Source organism: Acyrthosiphon pisum, chromosome A2, assembly GCF_005508785.2.
Source record: "Acyrthosiphon pisum isolate AL4f chromosome A2, pea_aphid_22Mar2018_4r6ur, whole genome shotgun sequence".
In the NCBI taxonomy this organism is placed as follows: Eukaryota; Metazoa; Arthropoda; class Insecta; order Hemiptera; family Aphididae; genus Acyrthosiphon; species Acyrthosiphon pisum.
In genome coordinates this window covers 56000109-56019817 of record NC_042495.1, presented here as the reverse complement: position 1 = coordinate 56019817, position 19709 = coordinate 56000109, and the positions used below count along the sequence as shown (strand labels likewise).

The window sequence follows — 19709 nt, the reverse complement described above, 5'->3', positions numbered from 1 at the left end:
ACAATTCAAAATAAGGTTTTATTACACACAACTCATACGAACAACAGCGAAACAATTTTCACTTCTCTCGCGCATAGTTGTAATACAAAATAGTGTTTTTATTTATTCTTTTACTTAAACTTTTAATCAATGAACAAAAAAATTTATTAGCTGCAAGGTAAATCGAAAAAACCAAAAACACTGCGATTTTACGAGAAGAACGATGTGTACTATAGCTCTCCGTGGATTTGGATTTCTCCGATTTGCTTAGTAATTTTATATTTTTCTCTAGAATATTCGATTTTAGAATTTAGTTTTGCCATTTAGAATCTTCGTCAATCTTGCTCAGTGGCGCTCATTCAGATTGTATTGTTATCAGTATTATGTATATTCTATAATGATATTAGCTATTTTTAAAATGTTATGGTATATAGAAAATGAAATATAAATATTCAGTCAAAATGTCATATATCTACATTAATTTGTTTTGGAGTTGCACTAAAAACGATTTTGCTTAAAAATTCACGTTTTTCCTTAATTTTTCTTTTGTTTTTCATGGTGCTTATGAAAAATACCTAACTATTTTTACTTTAGAGTTTTGATCCTCAAACTAGATTTACTTTCCTATCAGAAAAGATACTGTTGAAGAAAATTTAAGCACTTTTACTGTCCTAAAAGGTGATGACAGACACAAACAAATTTAATGAATATAAAAAAAAACACATCATTATTGTAAAATTTATTGGGGTTTGAGCCTCTCCTAAACATTTTTCCTATTTGTGCCACTGACCTGTATTTTATATTTGGCCAAAACAACCCAAATAACTGTTAAAAATCTGTGCAGCTTACACTTAAAAGAGTTTAATCCACAGGTATTTAATTTGTCACAGACAACATCTTCCTAGATCAGTTAGTTGTAAATTAAAGTATTTTTAAAAACATAAATATTATCTACCCGTCATAACCTATCTAAAATAACCAACTTTTTTAGTAGCTTTGTGTTAACTGTTTGATAATAATTTTTCTTATTATAATAAAATATAAAATATTTAGTAATTTAAAGTTAGATTAATATTCAATAAAATATAGTCTTAATTACTCATTTACAAAAAATAAACATAGGTATATTTGGTTTCAACAATTAAATTAGTTAACAGACTTTTTCTTATATTTTAAATACAAAGATACCCATTATAAGCCTTATATATTTTTAAATAACATAATAAATTGAAATGCGATTATCTTTGTTTCTGAAACAGAACAAAGAGGAACTATAAAAACATCAGTTTAATGAAAACTTTGAAAATTGGAAAATATCTTCAATCTTCTTTAGAGTCATATTTTTTAATATGAAGTATAGACATTGTTTCAAATAAACAATAACATCCACAATTTACAGCACATAAAGATTCTTTACTAAACCATTGAATCAAATGATTAGCATGACCACCATGTCCACATTTTAGACAAACATGAGCTGCACCTCTTACAGTAGAATTACATAACGTACACTTCAGACTAAACTGTTGACACTGAAGACAGTATCCATCTTTAACTGAGTCATTACATTTTAAACATTCAACAATGAATTTGAAAAAAAATGCACTACTCTTTTGAGTTTGTTGTTTCAAAAATTTTTTAACACTTGTTTGCTGATCTAGTAAACCTAAATTATCTAATACGTCCATGTATATTTTTTTGTATACATCATAATGCACATTTTTCTGGGCATCAGAATCCTCTAACAGTAATCCTTGATCAGAAATTTCATAACATTCGGTCGATTCTTCTTGTCCCCTAGAAAAAGTGAAACCTTCTGACAGACTATTTGAGCGTGTATACACGGGTGTAGGTGTCCTATCCTGTTCAATATTTTTTAAAGCCGGATTTGGATTAAACACACAACATAATAGAGCAGCGGTTTGATAATCAGAATGACCGGCATAATGAGAGATTAATGAATCAATCATATCAATGGTGAACGGATGATTTCTCCAATTATTAATTTGGTCAATGGACGATGTAACTTTTTTTTTTACATTACATTTTGTATTGCAGGCATATGCAGCCAGTGTCCAAGTTTGAACTAAATCTTTTCTTTTAAAGCCATTTGTGATCCAAGCATTTTTCAAACAAGTACTGAAAACATTAGATACATCTAGTTCATATTTTGATGCTAAATCCTTATTTATTGAAAATAAACTTGACACATCATAAATTGAAACTATTGGTTTATCTAGCTTGTCTTTTCTATAACTTTTTGAGCTTCGACTACTTCCATCAGTTGGAGAATTTTTATTACTAAACCAGTAAGGTTGAAGCTTTTGTAGGGGAGTGTGATTTGCACTATCAATTTTTTGTAGAGAAATAGATGGAAAAATATCGGATTTCCTTTTTGGCGGACTATTAAACCACAATAATGCACCATTGTTACAAAATTTTAAACCCATTGTTTTATGCTGTAGAATATTACAAGTGTCTTGGCTAGATATGTAAGTACTTGTACGATCATAATGTGATGGCGATTGTGAATACATTGAGTATGTTTTCTTATCGTCTTCAGAAAATTGAGATTCCGAAAATGATATCCGAGACTTTCTTAGAGACACAACAAGTTCACGAAGACAAAACTGCACACAAGTCAAGTTTTTAGACACTTGTTTTATAGCTGAATCATACAATACTTTATGAATTTTATTTTTCATACTTGCATCATAAGTACTTTTGGTAATTTGAAACTGAGGTTCGACGTTTACAGGGTAATCCAATGGAAATGTCATATGTATAGTTATTGAATTATTATTGACTTTTACCAAAGCTATTAATATACGTCGATCTGGATCTTTTTGTTCAATGAAGATTTCTGAACCAACATTCAAAGAAAGAAACTCTTTGTGTAAATTTACAATAGGTTCCTCACCAACTTCGGTACTATAAGAATCATCACTAGTAGACATAGATAAACTTCCATCTCGACCTTCACTTTCAAAGTTTACAGTATCAATGTCATTAAGTGCATCATTGGACACATTACTTGTGTCGGAGGTTGGTGCGTTTTGATCAATATTCAAATTATCGTCAGATGATTTTTCGATATAATCCATAGGCATTTCCTGAAGAAATGACACAACGTGCCATAATCTCATGGTCTGATCTTTAGACCACGTTATAAATTCATATTCAGATGTTTTATCTTCATTATTTTTCATCCATTGAAACTCTAATATTGTATCTGAATGACCAACAAATGTATGAACAGGTGAATTAATGGAACTCAAATTCCACAATATTAGGTTATTGTCCACTCTTTTCTCTGGAGGAACCAAAACAATTAATATACCATCGCCAAAAGGTGTATATTTAGCACTCCAAACGGGTGTGACAGTATTTAAAACATTTTCTGCCTTTTTAAGATTATTTATTTCGAAAAACTTAACAGTACAATCTTGACTACAAGTGACTAATTGATTTTCATTTGTATAACTCCAATCCAAACAATGTATATTACTGAGGTGGGCTGTAATATAATGAATTGGATTTGCAGCTTTTCTCTGATCCCATATTTTGACTTCCCCACCATGAGCAGTAGCTATCAAGTGTTTAGTTAAATGATTCCACCTCACTCGTAAGGCTGGAATAATAGCTGAAAGAGATAAAGCTGGTCTAGTGTTGTCTCTAATGTCCCAAATATTTACAAATGAATCCATAGACGACGAAGCCAGAATATTTGGATCAGAGGCATGCCAATTTATGTCTAATATAGCTCGTGTATGGGTATTTAATCTTGTCGAAGAAGCTAAATTAACATTGTTTTTCAAACTAAGTAATTGCAATTGGGTGCTCTGTGCCAATGCACAAAAATGTTGGTTGTGATATGTCGGATTCCACTCAAGAGCTTTAATTTCATATTTACAAGTTCTAGGAAATAGAATATTTGATGATTTATAAATTTCAACAATACCATATTTTTTACGGCCAGCTAACAATACTATAGAACCAGTATAGTCTATAGCCATTCTATGAGCATCAAAATCTCTAATTTCAATAGCATTATAGTCACTACTCCACCTTGTAGCCATTTTGGACTTTGGTATAATCTAGAAATAAATAAAATTAAAAATGTGCACATGTTTAAACATGTTATTTTCTTAAATTACTTGATTTGTTTTATTTTTCTTACTATAAATTCAAATCTTTTGACTTCAAAATCACATACAACATAATCAATGCTCACCTTTGCTAAATAATTTGTATTTTCACTTTACAAAAACATTCTCCTTTTTTAAAATTGGTATTATCTGAAAACATATTTTAAAAGATATAATTTTATTCAACATGGGTAAGAATTTCAATATATATTTTTATTTATTGGAAAAGACAATAGCACCTCCAAAAATTTCATATTTTCCAACTAAATATGTTTAATATCTAATAAGTAGTACTATTGATTTGCAGTAAAAATTATAATTTATATGTTATAAAACCGATGGTAAATGACAATGTCAATATTTTATATAATTTATTCTGCTGCTCACAAAAATTAATATTAAAATAACTCAGTAGGTTAAATCCTTTAACCTAAGACTCTCTTTACTTATATAAATTGAATTGTAAACTTAAGGTTAATCATTTTTGTTACTACTTCTAGCATAAGTAATGTAAATAATACAATTTAAAAATTATTCAATTATTTGTTAGAATGTCAGTTAAAATACCTACATGACAACTAAACATAATATTTAATAGTAACATATTAATTACTCATCTAAAATCAATATAAAAATACAGTAAATATTTTGAAAATTAAGAGAATGTCATAACCACACGTGTTGTCTCTGTCTTACTAATGCATAATATATATCAAAATATATGTCCAGGAGTTCTAATAAAATTTTGATATATACATAAATAAGACAAAGACAACACATGCGGGTGAAATGTCCTCTTAACATTAAATATTTATGATTAATTATCAATTAATACTTCTGTACTTTACAACTGTAAAGGTTTACCTTCTCGTTTAATCATCTATAACAGATAGTAACCTAGTTTGAGTACATATCCATTTTGAGAAGATGGAGATTTCAGTGACATTTATGTTTATTTATAATGTATTATGTAACATCATTTATTATAGCTACATATTTTTTTAATTATTGAAGTAAAATCCATTTTTAACTATGGAGAATAATAAATTAAAAAAATTACAGTGTTGTTATTTTTCATTAAAAGTACAAATCTTTCCATATCATAGAAATGGATTTTACTCTAGATGTAGGCTAACGTAAAAGTAGGTATTCTTTATATTAACAACACTATTTAAAACCCCGATATGTGTTTGTAGAATTTAAAATACTCAAACCTTTTTTATAAATAACCAAGTACTTATAAGTAAAATTTGGTCACAGAGAAAAATAGGTTAGAGATTAGTAAATTATAAAAACAGATACATAAAATAGAATATATAAAATATGATAATGATTATTGTATTTGTATGTTGTTATACGTTTGAATCATGGATTTATCTAAATATAACCAATTATGAAGTCATGACAGTACGACTATATACAAATAAAAAATAATTATTTTTTAATGATTAACTAACAACAATATTTTATTTAAATAATCTATTTAAATTAATGTAAATAGGAAACTTTCAATTTGTAAGTTGTAAAAATATAGGTACCTATAAGATAAACAACATTTTTTTTTTTACATTTACATTCAGAGATAATTATTAATTGGTATATACATATGGATAAGAATAGTTTTAAATGTAAAAATGTTTAATTTGCTTTCTGTACTTACTATTTAGTGCTGTCTCTACATAGTAGTACAAGTTAGTACCACGATTAAAGATATATCTTTAATCGTGGTTAGTACTCATGTAGTATCATGGTATAATGATATAACAATTGTTATTGTTGCACCTGAGTATTTATCTGAATAATATAATCCTACCACAGAATTTACGAAAAAATGAAATCATGAACTATTACTTCACGTATGAAACGCCACCAGTCACCACGAATTAAGATTATACTTATATCTTAATCTTAATTCGTGAACACCACAGAATAAAATAGAAATACAAGGTGTATTGATAAGGTGTCGTCACTCTGAACACCCATACGTATAAACTCTTGATTGCAATTTTTACCACAGTTCCTATAAACACCAGAGCGCGCTTCCTGTCCTATGAAGGCCTAATTTTTCATACTGTTAAATGCAAAATGCTTTAAAACTATGAATTAAAATTTATTTTTTTTGGAGTTAGCATCTAATAATTTTAATTTACATTTGTATTTTTGTTTTAAATATTTTTTATCAAGTAGACATCAATTATAAAATATTATGATGTATAATTTAGTCACTTCTTGGGATATTTGCAACCTAATTTAATTTTTGAATATGTATATAATACATATTATATATATTTAGATATACTACAGTTTAATCTAGGACAGTGCTTCTCATTTTTTTTTGTCGTGTGATCCCCTAAATTTAATGTAAAACTGTCAAGGCCCCTTAATCAAATCATAAATTATTTTTTCTTAATTATATACAAAAATTACATGTATACCTACTATTTCACACAGATAAATTATTTATTATATATTTATGGCTATATTGGCTATATGGCTATATTTATGGTATATTTTGTATTTTAATTTTTTAAGGAGCTATATTTTATTTCATTAGAATACTAATAAATATTTTAAAAAAAATATGTCCCGTATTTTTGACACTAAAAGGTAACCTTGGTTGGATCGCAGACAATGTACTGCGACAATGTACCCGACGTCGAGCGGCTATAAGTGAAAAAAACACATAGTATTTTCCAAAAACCCAATTATTCAACATACGAAATAATTTACGTAAAATACAAAATTACAAGCTATATACATACAGATACAAACGAATATAATATGTAATTATTGTAATATTGTATGATATATAAGTATATAACAATGACAATTTTGATAAATATGGAATTAGAATTACTAATAATTTAAATAACATATAGGTATATAATTTATATTAATATTATTTACAGCCATATTATAATGTAATATTAACCAATACGGTAATACAATACATATAAACATGTACCTGTATAAAGTGTTTATATTATTTATATGAAAATAACGTGAAAAAAATGAAAAACTCGGAAGACGGGTAGCCTATAGGTGCAACTTGGAGGGTGCAATAGGAATTGCGGAATAAAATCCCCAGAAAAAAATCTCCCCGAAGAACGACCCCGGAAAAAAAAATCCCAAGACTACAATATTACTCAAAACCACCTGCAAATGGCTGAACAAAAATTTTTTACACGTTAATTAGTATCTATAATTACCACATTATTAATATTTAATTACAAATGCGTATTTTATGTTATATTATACTATATTATATCATTCAAAAAATTAATATATTTAATGCTATAAATAATTTTCGAAAAATGTAAGCTACAACATTATAATTTGCACATTTTTGTCGTTAAGTTCGATATATTATCGTAATTTAAAACATAATATTATTAATTATATCATCATTAATATTCTATTATCACTAAATATAATTTTTCTGAAAGATATTTTACACGTATTTGCAATTAAATATTAATAATGTGGTAATTATAGATACTAATTAACGTTTAAGAAATATTTGTTCAACCATTTGCATGTGGTTGTGAGTAATATTGTAGTCTGGGGATTTTTATTCAGATTACCAGGGGCGGACTGGGTAGGAGACAGGCCAGTCAGCGGTTTTAAAACTTCGGGCCATGTTTTACGGGAAATTAATAAACATAATATTGTCAATTTTTTTTTATCAAATTACTATTCAATTATGTTTGCTTATCAGTTACCACCACGATTAAAGATAGTATCTATAGCCGTGGTTACCACAATAACTACTAACTGTTGATTATTTTTTAGTTATTACTTATTACTTTACATAAATATGATAATATTAAAAGACTGGGTACAAATGTTTGTGATTTTACTATACCACGGCCTTACCACGAACAAACTATATAACTATATAACTTCAATAGATGGTCGCGTGCTCGGTATAAATTCAAAATTTAATTTTTGATGATTTTTGTCGTGAGCAATAGTTTTTAATTTTTGTCTATCAGTTTCTTTTTTTTGATTATAGACTATAGTGATTTTAGATTTAATCAGAACGATACGAAAATAGAATAAGCCGACAGCAAAAATAAATTTATGTGAATTAATTTTCGGCAGAAACATTGTGTATTATCCAGCGTTTAGAATTATACGTCATATTATTATTATTATTATTATTTAAGATACATTTTGGTCTGATTTTCTATTTTATTTTTATAAATAATGCAGGGCAAAATTCAGGGGCACCATTTCAGTTTTTTTTAAGGTGTGCAAACAATTAAAGAGGCCAATTTTTTCCCACCTTCAGGCCAATCGTTAAAAAAACGTTTCTAGTGTTTTCAGTTTTTCATTAGGTACAGATTCATTACAGTATCAAAAACATACTTAATAAAAACATATTTTTATAGTTAACACATTACATTTTACCGTTCATACATTCTGTGTATATACTGTATATATAGTGTATATATATAGTGTATAGTAAAGATATTTTTAGATAGAATAGATGCATATTATTATTATTATGTCTTTTGTCCATCAGTAACCAGGGGCGGACTGGTCCAGGGTGCTATACACCAAGTAGCACCCCGGGCCCCCGTTTGTATTTATGATCCGGGCCCCCGATTGCCACAGTCGGTATACCAGTATTATACCGTATACCGTATACGGTATAATACTGGTATAATACGGTATTATACAAAATAAAAATAAAATAACATATTTCAACATCTCTACAAATAAACGACATGTTATTCTTATTTTTTTTTTTATATTTACTTATAAAACTAAGGGCTCTTTCCTAATTTAGGTAGGTTTGAAAAAAAATTACGGGCCCCTAATTAATTTTGCACCCCGGGCCAAAAATAGCCAGTCCGCCCCTGTCAGTAGCCACTTACGACTTACCATTTACACATATTTGTGTGTGCCAGTGGATAAAGTGATACCGATATCAATTTATCAATTATCAAATTAAAGAACACAAATTTTAATATTATTTATGATTATCAGTGAATAGCTGCGGTGCATGCACAATTAAAGATTGGCAAACTGAAGGCCATCTGGACATAGTATTAATTAGGCCTAAGCCAATTGTGGACAACAAAATTACAGGGTGTGCGAGTTGTAGTAAACCGACCGCCGCTTTACTAAATTTTTACAAATATGACTAATCATACATACTAGATCGCAGATTTAGATTACAAGGGCACGCGTAGGCTGTCAACCAACTGACCACCGCATTTATTGTTTCTACATAATTGTACTTTTCACCAGTTACGAAAAGTGCCAAACTGCTTTGCTAAATAATCTAGATGACACATAAGGGCGAGCCGGCAACAACAACTGCGGCGGTACTCCTTTGATCCATCTCCTAGTCTCTACCGTGTACTTATTAGTTTAGGGGAGACTCTGTATATATACGAGTCTCCATCCATAGCCAAATTAGAATTAGTTCAGACCTAGTACCGTCAGTACGACGTACATATTAGTATTACTAATTTCTCGGGCAGGTGCTTATCGCTCTGTCCTCAAATTTATATATTAAATGTAAAACATTATACTCTTTGTAACTTAAATAAATCACTTATAATTATTACGGTGTAACTTGTTACTCTGTCGAACCTCTCCTATGCAACACATCAACGTCGTCGAACTCAAAATATAGATAGTGAGGGATCACTACAGAGTGCACACCCTGCCACCCCTGGCAAAATTATATACTACGGCCCACAGGCCAGTCCACGATCGCTGACCAGCCGACCGGGCCAGTCCGCCCCTGCCGATTACCGTGCAAAAGGGTCTTTATCACTCTTAAGTTCTGTTAGCGATAATTTTCGATCGACCGCGTGGCGACATTGACGCGTGCCCTACCCGACCGATCGTTCTGTTTGCCGTCACCGCCGGACACGACGTGTGTGTCCGTGGACGAACTGCCGTTTTGTTTCAAATACTTCTATTGCTGTGTTTTTCTTAGTTATAATAAACCGTCATATTGTTTTATTTAATTCAGTCTTGCCTATTAATCCTGACACCATTAATACCTAGGCCTATCTAAGTATAGTAAAACGTTCTTTACAGTTCTAATTTAGCACTCCTTATTTTTTTAGGTTTGACTATCATCATTATAGTGAAATAACATCAAACTTATGAAATATTATAGCACCCCACGTTTTAGAGATTTAGTTGCGTGCCTAACCATACGGCACAAACAGTCGCCGCCCGCCCGGAGAGCGTGCGACGGATTCAAACTCTGACCTGCCTAACGGCTATCGAACAATTGCTTTACTAGTTTACTGAGAATGTTATACCTTTTTGCCGAGCTCCGAACGATTGAGAACACTTAAAATTAACAAAGAACTAACCGCCGACCAAAAGAAGAATACGATTGACAACGAATTTATGTGCTACGTTGCCATATCATTTATTTGTTTATTGAAAGATTCATGCCCGTATGCATAAAATATTCTTGAAAAAAAAATTATCAATTAATAATTATAATTTATAATCTTAAACAAATATAAGGGCACATAATAAATAATATGCACAGATATATAAAAATACATAAAAGTATTTTTATATATCTGTGATAATATGTAATACAAATATATGAATAAAAAATAGAAAATAATATGTATAAGTATAATTTAAAAAAATATCAAATACCTAAGTAATATACAGAACAATTTTTTTAAACATGCTCACCTCCATTTATCCCTTTAATAATACTTTTATTCAAATTCTGATTTTAAACATATCTGAAAACCATATTTTCAAATTCATGATAATTTTGTACTACTCAAGGAATGTCCTGCGGCGATACAAACTTCAATGTTTTAAATGAAAATTCCTCTTATTTACTGTAAATTATCAGGCGGGTGATTCTCTTGAAAATGTTGAAGTATCTAAATTAAAATTCTAATAGGTAAGTAGTTTCTTAGTTATTAAAATATTCATACTAAGGATAATAATCCTTAAATATAGTTTTACAAAAATATAAACTATATGTAATATTAGATGTAGGTAGTATTCGTTATACTTCAATCATTTTTACAAATTATTTATATTGATAGATCATTAGTAATTACTAACATTTCCAGATCATCTAAGCCCCCAAATCTACTTAACCTATTGGCTATTGCCATAGGGCATTGACATATTATTCTTAGTACCTTGACTCTAACTATTGTAGCTATTTTCAATATTGTTTCTGCTTGAGTTTCAATTAGAATTTTAATAACAATCAACATAATATATTGCTGGATTATTTCAATATAAAAAAAAAAAAATCAAGCGTTCCCAATCGTGTTACCAAAAATGCCATTCTCAATCATATTTCACTGTGCCTAACAACCCACGTTAACTGATGTAAACCCAGAAATACAGAATCATAACTAAATACACAATATTTAATATTATTCAGTAAAATCATTTATTTAATGAAATCATAAATTAAAGTATAATGCAATTCTAAAATTTGTGGTTTACACAACATTGTCCCCTGTAATGATTTAGGGTATAAATAAATTGGTAGTGCATTTGCGTTATTAAATATAAAATTGTAAGGCAAAACTTTTTTGTCCCCTAAATGATTATAAAAATATATTGATTTACTATATTATAATAAATAAGGACTATGATAATTATAATCCTTATTTCTTATTAAAATGGAAAATTTAAAATATGTTTAGATTGAGATGGATAACTTTAACTGATTATTAGTATTATTATAGTAGTGAGTTGTAAAATTAAATTCTAATTTAAGGAAGTTTTAAAAACATAGTTTTTAAATTAAAATTGTTGGCCACATTTCTAAAATTTGAAATAAAGCATCAAATATTAGTTATTACCGCTCTAATAATGATCAAAACTATGATGTTGTTTTAGTAAAATATTGAATGCATATAATTTATTATTTATCTATATAAATTAAGTGGATATCTAAATATTCTAGTTTAAGTACAAATAGAAAATAGACTAATAATAATGTAGAATATTTATTATTTTATAATTTCATTAAGATAAAGGTTTTAAATTTTAAAATCTTATAACTATTATACTATAGAAAAAATTATTTACAAATATGTAATTTAATATTAATTGACTTGACCAGGCCTCATGATAAAATAAATGGCATTTGTCTATTTATGGAATTAAGTTAACTATAGTCAGGTGTAATATTATAATCTTGTAACACAATTTTCAATACAAATTAAAAGATTGAAAAAAATATATTTTAAGTTACAGAACTAAAATATATGGTTGAAAAAACATAATATATCATCATGAAACAAAATCAAAACTAATAATAATACTTATTTATGTAAGTAAAACAGAAAATGATTAAGTATAAATTGTTTAATTAGTTATAAAAAATAATAAAGTTACTCTTGAACACAGTTTTTATTGGAAAATAACCACAAAATTTAAAATAACTCTTAATATAATATGCTTATAAGCATAGCTATTTCAAATATAAAATAAGTTAAAATGAAAAAATTATACAAGGATCTTATTTAATATTGTCTTTTATAATGCAACCAATGGAAAACAACATTGGATGTGCGTGAAATGTATATCTTAAGTACTTATATTTTGATGAAATAATAGTTTTCTCAATAACAAAAATCACAAAATAGAAATAATAAAAATAATAATAAATGTAACTATTTGAATTTATGGCTTAATATTATTGAGAAATAAAAAAATTAATAGTAACTATTTACAATCTTAAATATAGCTTTTTTAACATACTGGTTTTTCATTAATTATCATAACTATAAATCAAATATACTCGTCATTTTCAAGTAAATTAAACTGGGCTATCTTTTAATATTGAACCAATTTTCTTATGAGCATATTCCAAGCATTTCCCTAATTCAGGGCTACAGCCATGTTCAGCAATCGTATTAAAACGGTATGTACGGAATACATTATTTTCAATGAAGGTTACAGCATTCATTAATGGACACAATATTACTTTAGTATGATCTGTGAAATTGATCTAAAGAAACATAAAAAGAACAAAATGTATAGATTTATATAATATGTATATACAAAATGTTAAATATGTTACATACTTGTAAAGTGCCATTAGTAAGTTGCATAATAACTGATGAAGTAGATCTATACCACTGGTACATATATGGTGTGCGACTCAATTGGTCTGCGTCTTTAGCTAATATATCAGCACCAGCTTTAATGAGATGATCATTCATATACCGTCTGAAGTACATTAATAATTTCATTTTTTTTTCCAACGCAGGTGGGGTATGATCAGTTGTATGGTATTGTTCAGAACCACTTCTTTCTATGTAATGGACATCTCTAAAAAAAATTATTCAGAAATTATTTCAATGATAAATTTAAATATTATTATTAAACCTTACTTTAGATTAGCTAAAAGTACTATTCTGGTAAAATCATTGAACATAACACCAACGCAATCATCGGACAACTCATATCCAAATCCATATTTATCGGAATAGTCCACCCATTTACTAACCCAAATAAGAGGCTGCGCAGCAGGATCAGTGTTTTCCTCTAGAGTTGAAAAAGTATATTAAGTACACTGCTAATAATATAGTATACAATTTTTTCTAAATTCATACCCATATTTTTCATTCCTTTCATGGATGGTTTAGATTTTAATAAATTTCCCAATTCTTTTTCAAGGGACATCATATATTCTTTACAATCATTAGATGATACTCCATTTCCAGTAGTAGGTTTGTTTGGAATATTAAACATTGGTAATTTATTAACCGGATCTTGAGGTTTTGTAGCAACTTTGATGATAGCGGCTTTCGGGCTATTGAGTTCTAAAATACATTTTTTACATAAAATGATGACATAAAACTTTATAACAATTAAGCTTTACCGATTAAATAATTACCATTGAGTGGTCTGCGATTAGAAATTGATTCTCTGTAATTGATTGAATCAAAACGAGGAGCCATTGTAAGACATGACGCAGGCAATTTTTTAGGCATATAACCAGTAGTAAAGAAATCAGCTTTCATTATATCATTAACACAAGGACGTTTTTTAGGATCATATTGAAGCATTTTATTAATTAATGAACTGGCATTTTTATTTAAATGTGGAGGTAAACTATAATCACATCGTGCAATTCTAGCATATGTTTCTTTCAGAGAGTTTGTCTCAAATGGTGGTTTGCCAACCAATAGTGTATACCTTGAATATAATACAATATTAATAAACTTAACATTTTTAAATTAATTTTTTTTTTTTAGAATACTTACATTATACAACCTATGGACCAAACATCAACTTCAAAACTATGGCCAGTCTTGCTAAGAATTTCTGGAGCGATATAGTTTGGAGTGCCACATAATGTTCTACACATGGTTAAAAGTTGTATTAAATTTGATTAACTTAACAAAATATAAAGAAATTACTTTTTACGCTGTCCGTCATATTCAATTCTAGCAGCTAAGCCCAAGTCACCTATTTTCACTTCCATTTCATCATTTAAAAATAAATTTCCTAACTTAAGATCACGGTGTATAATGCCCTGGTTATGTAAATATAATGTGCCTTCAAGAATTTGAAATACATAGTAACGTGTTTCAGGTTCTGTAAGAGTTTTTCTTCTCCTAAAACAAAAAAAAATTAATAGTATAATTAATTAATAGTCTACTAATAGATTCAATAATCTACCTAACACTGTCTACATAATTCAGAAATTTTCTTAATTAAAATGACAATTATTTTTCAAGTACCTATATTCTATTTACGTTAATAACTTATCAAATATGATAGCTTTAGTTGATTTAAGTAATTAGGTAGGGGAGAATTATCAATTTATAACTATCCAAAATATTTGTAAATAATATAATGTAGTTTTCATTGAACTTTAGCAACAGTGACAATTATTAGTCATAATATTTCCACTATTACTATGTTTTCTTTATTTGCCTACTAATATTAAAATGTGCATTATCAGAAATACATCAATTAAGTATTATTTAGTAATAACAAAATGCATTTCATAGCTTTCTATTAAGTTAAGTGTTATTAATCAAATTTGTTAGGGATAAAGTAAACTTGGTTAAGTTAATATTTTAGTTTAGAATTTAAAAAATATGTAGATAAATGTCAACAAAATGTAGAGAAAAAAAAGTATTCAAATTACAATGTTACATTATAGATATTAGATGATGTTGTAATAATAAGTTATTATTAGAGGTAAAATACACTAGGTATATGGTTCTATATTGTAATATAATTATTTATAAAGTTTCAATTCAAAACAACTTTGTCAACAAAATTCTAGGAAAAATCAATATTGTGTTAAACTCAGAAACCTGATACTGAATGACACACTAGGCTTTACAGATTGCATGACAATAGCTCCTTAGCATATTTGACCTAAATCAGAAAATTACATAGATAAATTAACTTTACTTAATAATCATCATGAAATATTTTAATAATGTTGAAACAAAATTGAATTATTCTTTTTAAATTTATAAGAAGAATATAATAATTAAAACTATAATATTATATTGTTATATAAATAGATGTCTCATTACTACAACATAAATCAACTATATTTATATAAATCATTATAAGTATTAAATGTATCTAAAATTCAAAATTTTTTTCTATAACTAATTGTCTGATTTTTTAATAACATTAAAATTCTAAGTTCTTTAAAAATGAAAAGTATTATAAGAGAAATATTTTTTTGGATCAAAATATCCATCATAATTCAAACGGTCATTTAAATTGTATTTTATTATACAACAATGTATATACTACAGTATGCCTGTAGTCATTGTTTCACAATTGTATATCATGCCAAATTAGTGCATAGAAGTTCTAATTTTGTGTCGTTAATTTTAAAATTAGAGTGAACTTTAATAAACAAACTTAAAGATAAAATTTCTATCGGTTTTTGAAGTATATTTTTTTCAATATTTTATTTTAAAGCAAAATATGAGTATGTTAAATATCACTATTTAAAAATGCTCATCTTGCTTTAAAATAAAAATATTAATAATAAAAAAAAACTAGATAGAGTTCTTAGGTTTAAGTTTAATTGGTCAATTCACCCTAATATTAAAATTAACAACAGAAAATTAGAACTACTGAATGCAAATAATAAGTGAAACAACACTAGCTTTCTGACAGATAAAATGGATGGAGATAAAATTATCCCTGAATATATACTCCATTACTTATTAATAAATTTCAATACAACAAGAATAGTTTAAAATACATATTTATATGTTATACATTATTTTATTGTTATGTCCAAATAATTAATGTATTAAAAATAGAAACCAGATTAGTATGCATTTGATATTTTTTTTTAGTGTGTTAATGAAAGTAAGAAATTTTAATAATTTGTTAAGCAGAGAATCCATAGAAGATAGTAATAGTGCCTATAATTGTAATTTTAGGAATAACTGCATATTTGAAGAAATTTGTATATTTAAGCATATTTTTCATATTATGACCTTGTTTATTTTATATATGTAATTAGTATAAAAACTTCTATTTTAAATATGAGCTTATTTTTGGTCGAAAATCATAATATTGCATATTTCATAAAAAAATTAAAAATTAAGTACATTATGATAAAAGTATTTTTAGTGCATTCAAACTAATCTGGAATTCAATTATAATTAATAAATACAAGGCAGTATATTATAGGTAATCAAACCTAATAAATTATTATTTGAATAATATTAGTGTAATTTTAATTTAGTCATGTAAAAGAATATAAATTTCTATTGGCATTTTTTTTATTTGAAATTAAAATATGTAGGTAGGTAAGGTATTTACTTATTAAGAATCTAGCTTATTATTATAAAAATACTTACTTATGCAGTTCCATCATGGATCTTTTACGGCAAAGTTCCAAAACTATATAAACAAAGTCATTGTCCTCAAAGAAACTATGAAAAGTAACGATGTTTACATGTTTCAACATCTTGTGAATATGTATTTCTTGTGTCATTTTATCTTTTTGATTGTGTTTCAATAGATATTTTTTAGAAACAATTTTCCCAGCAAAGATTTCTTTGGTTTTCATATCAACAATTTCGTAACATTTTGCAAAACCTCCCTGTAATAATATTGTAAATAGTTTTTAAAGATAATATTTAACGTGTATAGATACAAGGCGTACAACAACTGCCCTTGGCCGGAAGGGACAAACAAGACAGATAGGCCCAATGAATTTAAAAGTTAACAATCGTTATTAAAAATGTGTAATCACATGACATTTCAAAAAATCAATTATTAACAAGGAACAAAATTTTATTTTATGATTCAACAACCCATCATTTAGAAAATAAGTGTAACATTTTTTACCTATTATTAGGCACATCATTTTAAATTACATTGGACTGATGAATTAGTAAATTAATGTCATGGTATATATTATACAAGGACTAGGTGCTTAATAACATATCTCAATAATGTAATATTTATTAACTAGGTATACATAAAGATTAAAAATTATAACTAAAAGATCCTGTTTGTATGAAAAAAATATTCTTTGTACTTAACTTAAAACTCTGTGGACAATGGACACATATGATTTGACAGTTAATAAGTAAAAAAATATAACTTAAAAATATTAGTGATATCTACCTAAGTAATAAATAAAAATATTTAACATATAAAGAGATGGCCAGTTTTATTTTAAAAATTTGAATAAAATTCTGTCAATATAAAAAATATCAGGTTAAACTTGGATCATACTTTAGCTATAGGCGTAACTAGGGTTACAATTCTGGATCCCCCTATATCCCAGCTAACAAAATTATTTATTTAAAATAACACATAGGGGGCTTACATATAAATAAATAAGGGATATTTGTAGGAGGGCTAAACCTTAGTCAGGAGGGGGGGGGGGTAATTTTCTCCCATAGTTGCACCCTTGGTTACACTAATGTCTTTGGCTAGTAATAAAAGTTAATATTATAATTCATATTAGGTTTTAAATTGTTTTCTTTCAGAAGGACCAACTAATTATTGCGAAATCCGAAACAAAGGACTAAGGACGACAATCTAAAAAGATCAACAGGTACGCGCGCGCGTATATACATATTTTGAGATGAAACGGTCTTTATTGAATTCTAAGTAGATAAATTAATCGAATACTATCAACAAGTGTTATAACTACCCAAGTTGGAAGTCGATGGCTATGAATCACAGTATTAACTAATGGAAAACATTTATTTAATTATCGGTTTCTTCCCGAATGACGAAAACATATTTAAACGTATCTGGAGACTATCGTTATTACAGCTTACTCACCACTAATCAGTTGAAAATAAAAACGGGTAAATCGCTATACATTCTCAACGGACAACGATTCGACTCCCCCTCACAAAAAACTTTAAAAAACATCGTGCGCACGTCCACACAATTGAAAATCCACGTTACCTTTCCGAGAAAACTGCCCTTTTGATACTTCTTGTTGGTCTTGTTGTCGAAAATCACGTCCGGGATTCGCACCTCTTCTTCTTTTGGTCTGGACGACATGTTGGCTATTGTCGATCAAATCCTGTTTCTCGTCCGAAGTGACTGGCAAACACTTTACGATCACCGCCAACACTATTGTACGGTCTATTGGGTAAGCGGCGGCTGGAGACGTTAACACACGAAGATTTAAAAACGCAACACGTAAATAAAATAAGACTTATGTAGCCGTTGCGACGATTGGAGAGTTGACGACGTTGATAATAATAATAATAATAATAATAACAATACGGTTTTGACTTTTGTTTGATTAGGCGGCGGGAACCAGTAAAAACGGCAGTCCCCGGGGGTGGAGGTGCATAGGTTATGTGGTTGTGTGCGTGTGTGTTGGAGCGCACGTCGAAAAACAAAAATCGGCGGACAGAACTGTCTGGTGACGGTCTGCGGCGGCAAACGATCGTAACTCGTGTAGACGGGTTTATTGGACGACGGACAACGGGCACCGTTCGCGGAACGAGACGTTATGAAAATAACCGTTAAATTGAAATATACGTTTGCAAACATGCAGCACACCGCCCACTGTACCGTCAGTAACCACGAAGCGCTGTGCGACAACGATCACTGCGCGAGCGCGAAACGAATACGCGATCACTGTATGGCAAAAGGTGGTGGGGCTGCGGGGTGTAGACGAACGACCGTTGGCCGTGGAAGAATAAATCTCCCAGCTACGTGTAGAAAATGAATAAATCTTAAAGTCCCGTTAACCGTTTACACGATCAAATAATTTGTCAAATATTTGATGTACGCCAAATATTTGACAAGTTATTTGATTGTGTGAACGGGGCTTAAGAGGACGCTACACTCGCATGTGTTGTCTCCATCTTACATATGTACAACATACCAAAAACTGTTTTGCGCGGGACAACTTTTATCTTTCTGTGTTTGTAGTAGTGACTCCAAAATTTCAGAACATATAGGGTGGAAAATGATCTATGCAACAGCGTGCCCATATTTTAGATAACATAAATACAATAAAAGTTATTTGGTTCTAAATATTTTGTTTTTTTTTTTTATTTGCTTATAAAAAATTATTGGATTTGTGCTATTAAAAAAAAGAGCACGCTGTTGCACAGATTA

The 19709-nt window shown here is 28.5% G+C and overlaps 2 protein-coding genes across 5 annotated transcripts; both read right to left on the bottom strand.

Moving 5' to 3' along the window:
• Positions 1 to 1087: 1087 nt before the first annotated feature.
• On the bottom strand, positions 1088 to 6253 carry LOC100166628 (GATOR complex protein WDR59). 3 transcript variants are annotated; one of them, XM_001949414.5, is made up of 3 exons: positions 5788 to 6253; positions 4137 to 4277; positions 1088 to 4076 (listed from the first exon to the last, which is right to left on the bottom strand). In XM_001949414.5, exon 3 carries the CDS (start codon positions 4056 to 4058, stop codon positions 1299 to 1301), a length of 2760 nt encoding a protein of 919 aa, XP_001949449.1. In that variant the 5' UTR covers positions 4059 to 4076; positions 4137 to 4277; positions 5788 to 6253; the 3' UTR covers positions 1088 to 1298. The 3 variants fall into 3 exon arrangements, with proteins under 3 accessions (XP_001949449.1, XP_003243928.1, XP_016659198.1); XM_003243880.4 differs by having other exon boundaries at positions 4160 to 4277; XM_016803709.2 differs by having other exon boundaries at positions 4214 to 4277.
• Positions 6254 to 11987: 5734 nt separating this feature from the next.
• LOC100168700 (serine/threonine-protein kinase polo) lies at positions 11988 to 19207 on the bottom strand. Of its 2 annotated transcripts, none has more exons than XM_008183961.3 (9): positions 18537 to 19207; positions 16964 to 17208; positions 14531 to 14728; positions 14375 to 14470; positions 13990 to 14306; positions 13721 to 13930; positions 13499 to 13652; positions 13190 to 13436; positions 11988 to 13113 (listed from the first exon to the last, which is right to left on the bottom strand). In XM_008183961.3, exons 1-9 carry the CDS (start codon positions 18633 to 18635, stop codon positions 12922 to 12924), a joined length of 1758 nt encoding a protein of 585 aa, XP_008182183.1. In that variant the 5' UTR covers positions 18636 to 19207; the 3' UTR covers positions 11988 to 12921. The 2 variants fall into 2 exon arrangements, with proteins under 2 accessions (XP_008182183.1, XP_001949406.1); XM_001949371.5 differs by having other exon boundaries at positions 12494 to 13113; positions 14005 to 14306; positions 18537 to 19205.
• Between the last annotated feature and the right edge of the window lie 502 nt (positions 19208 to 19709).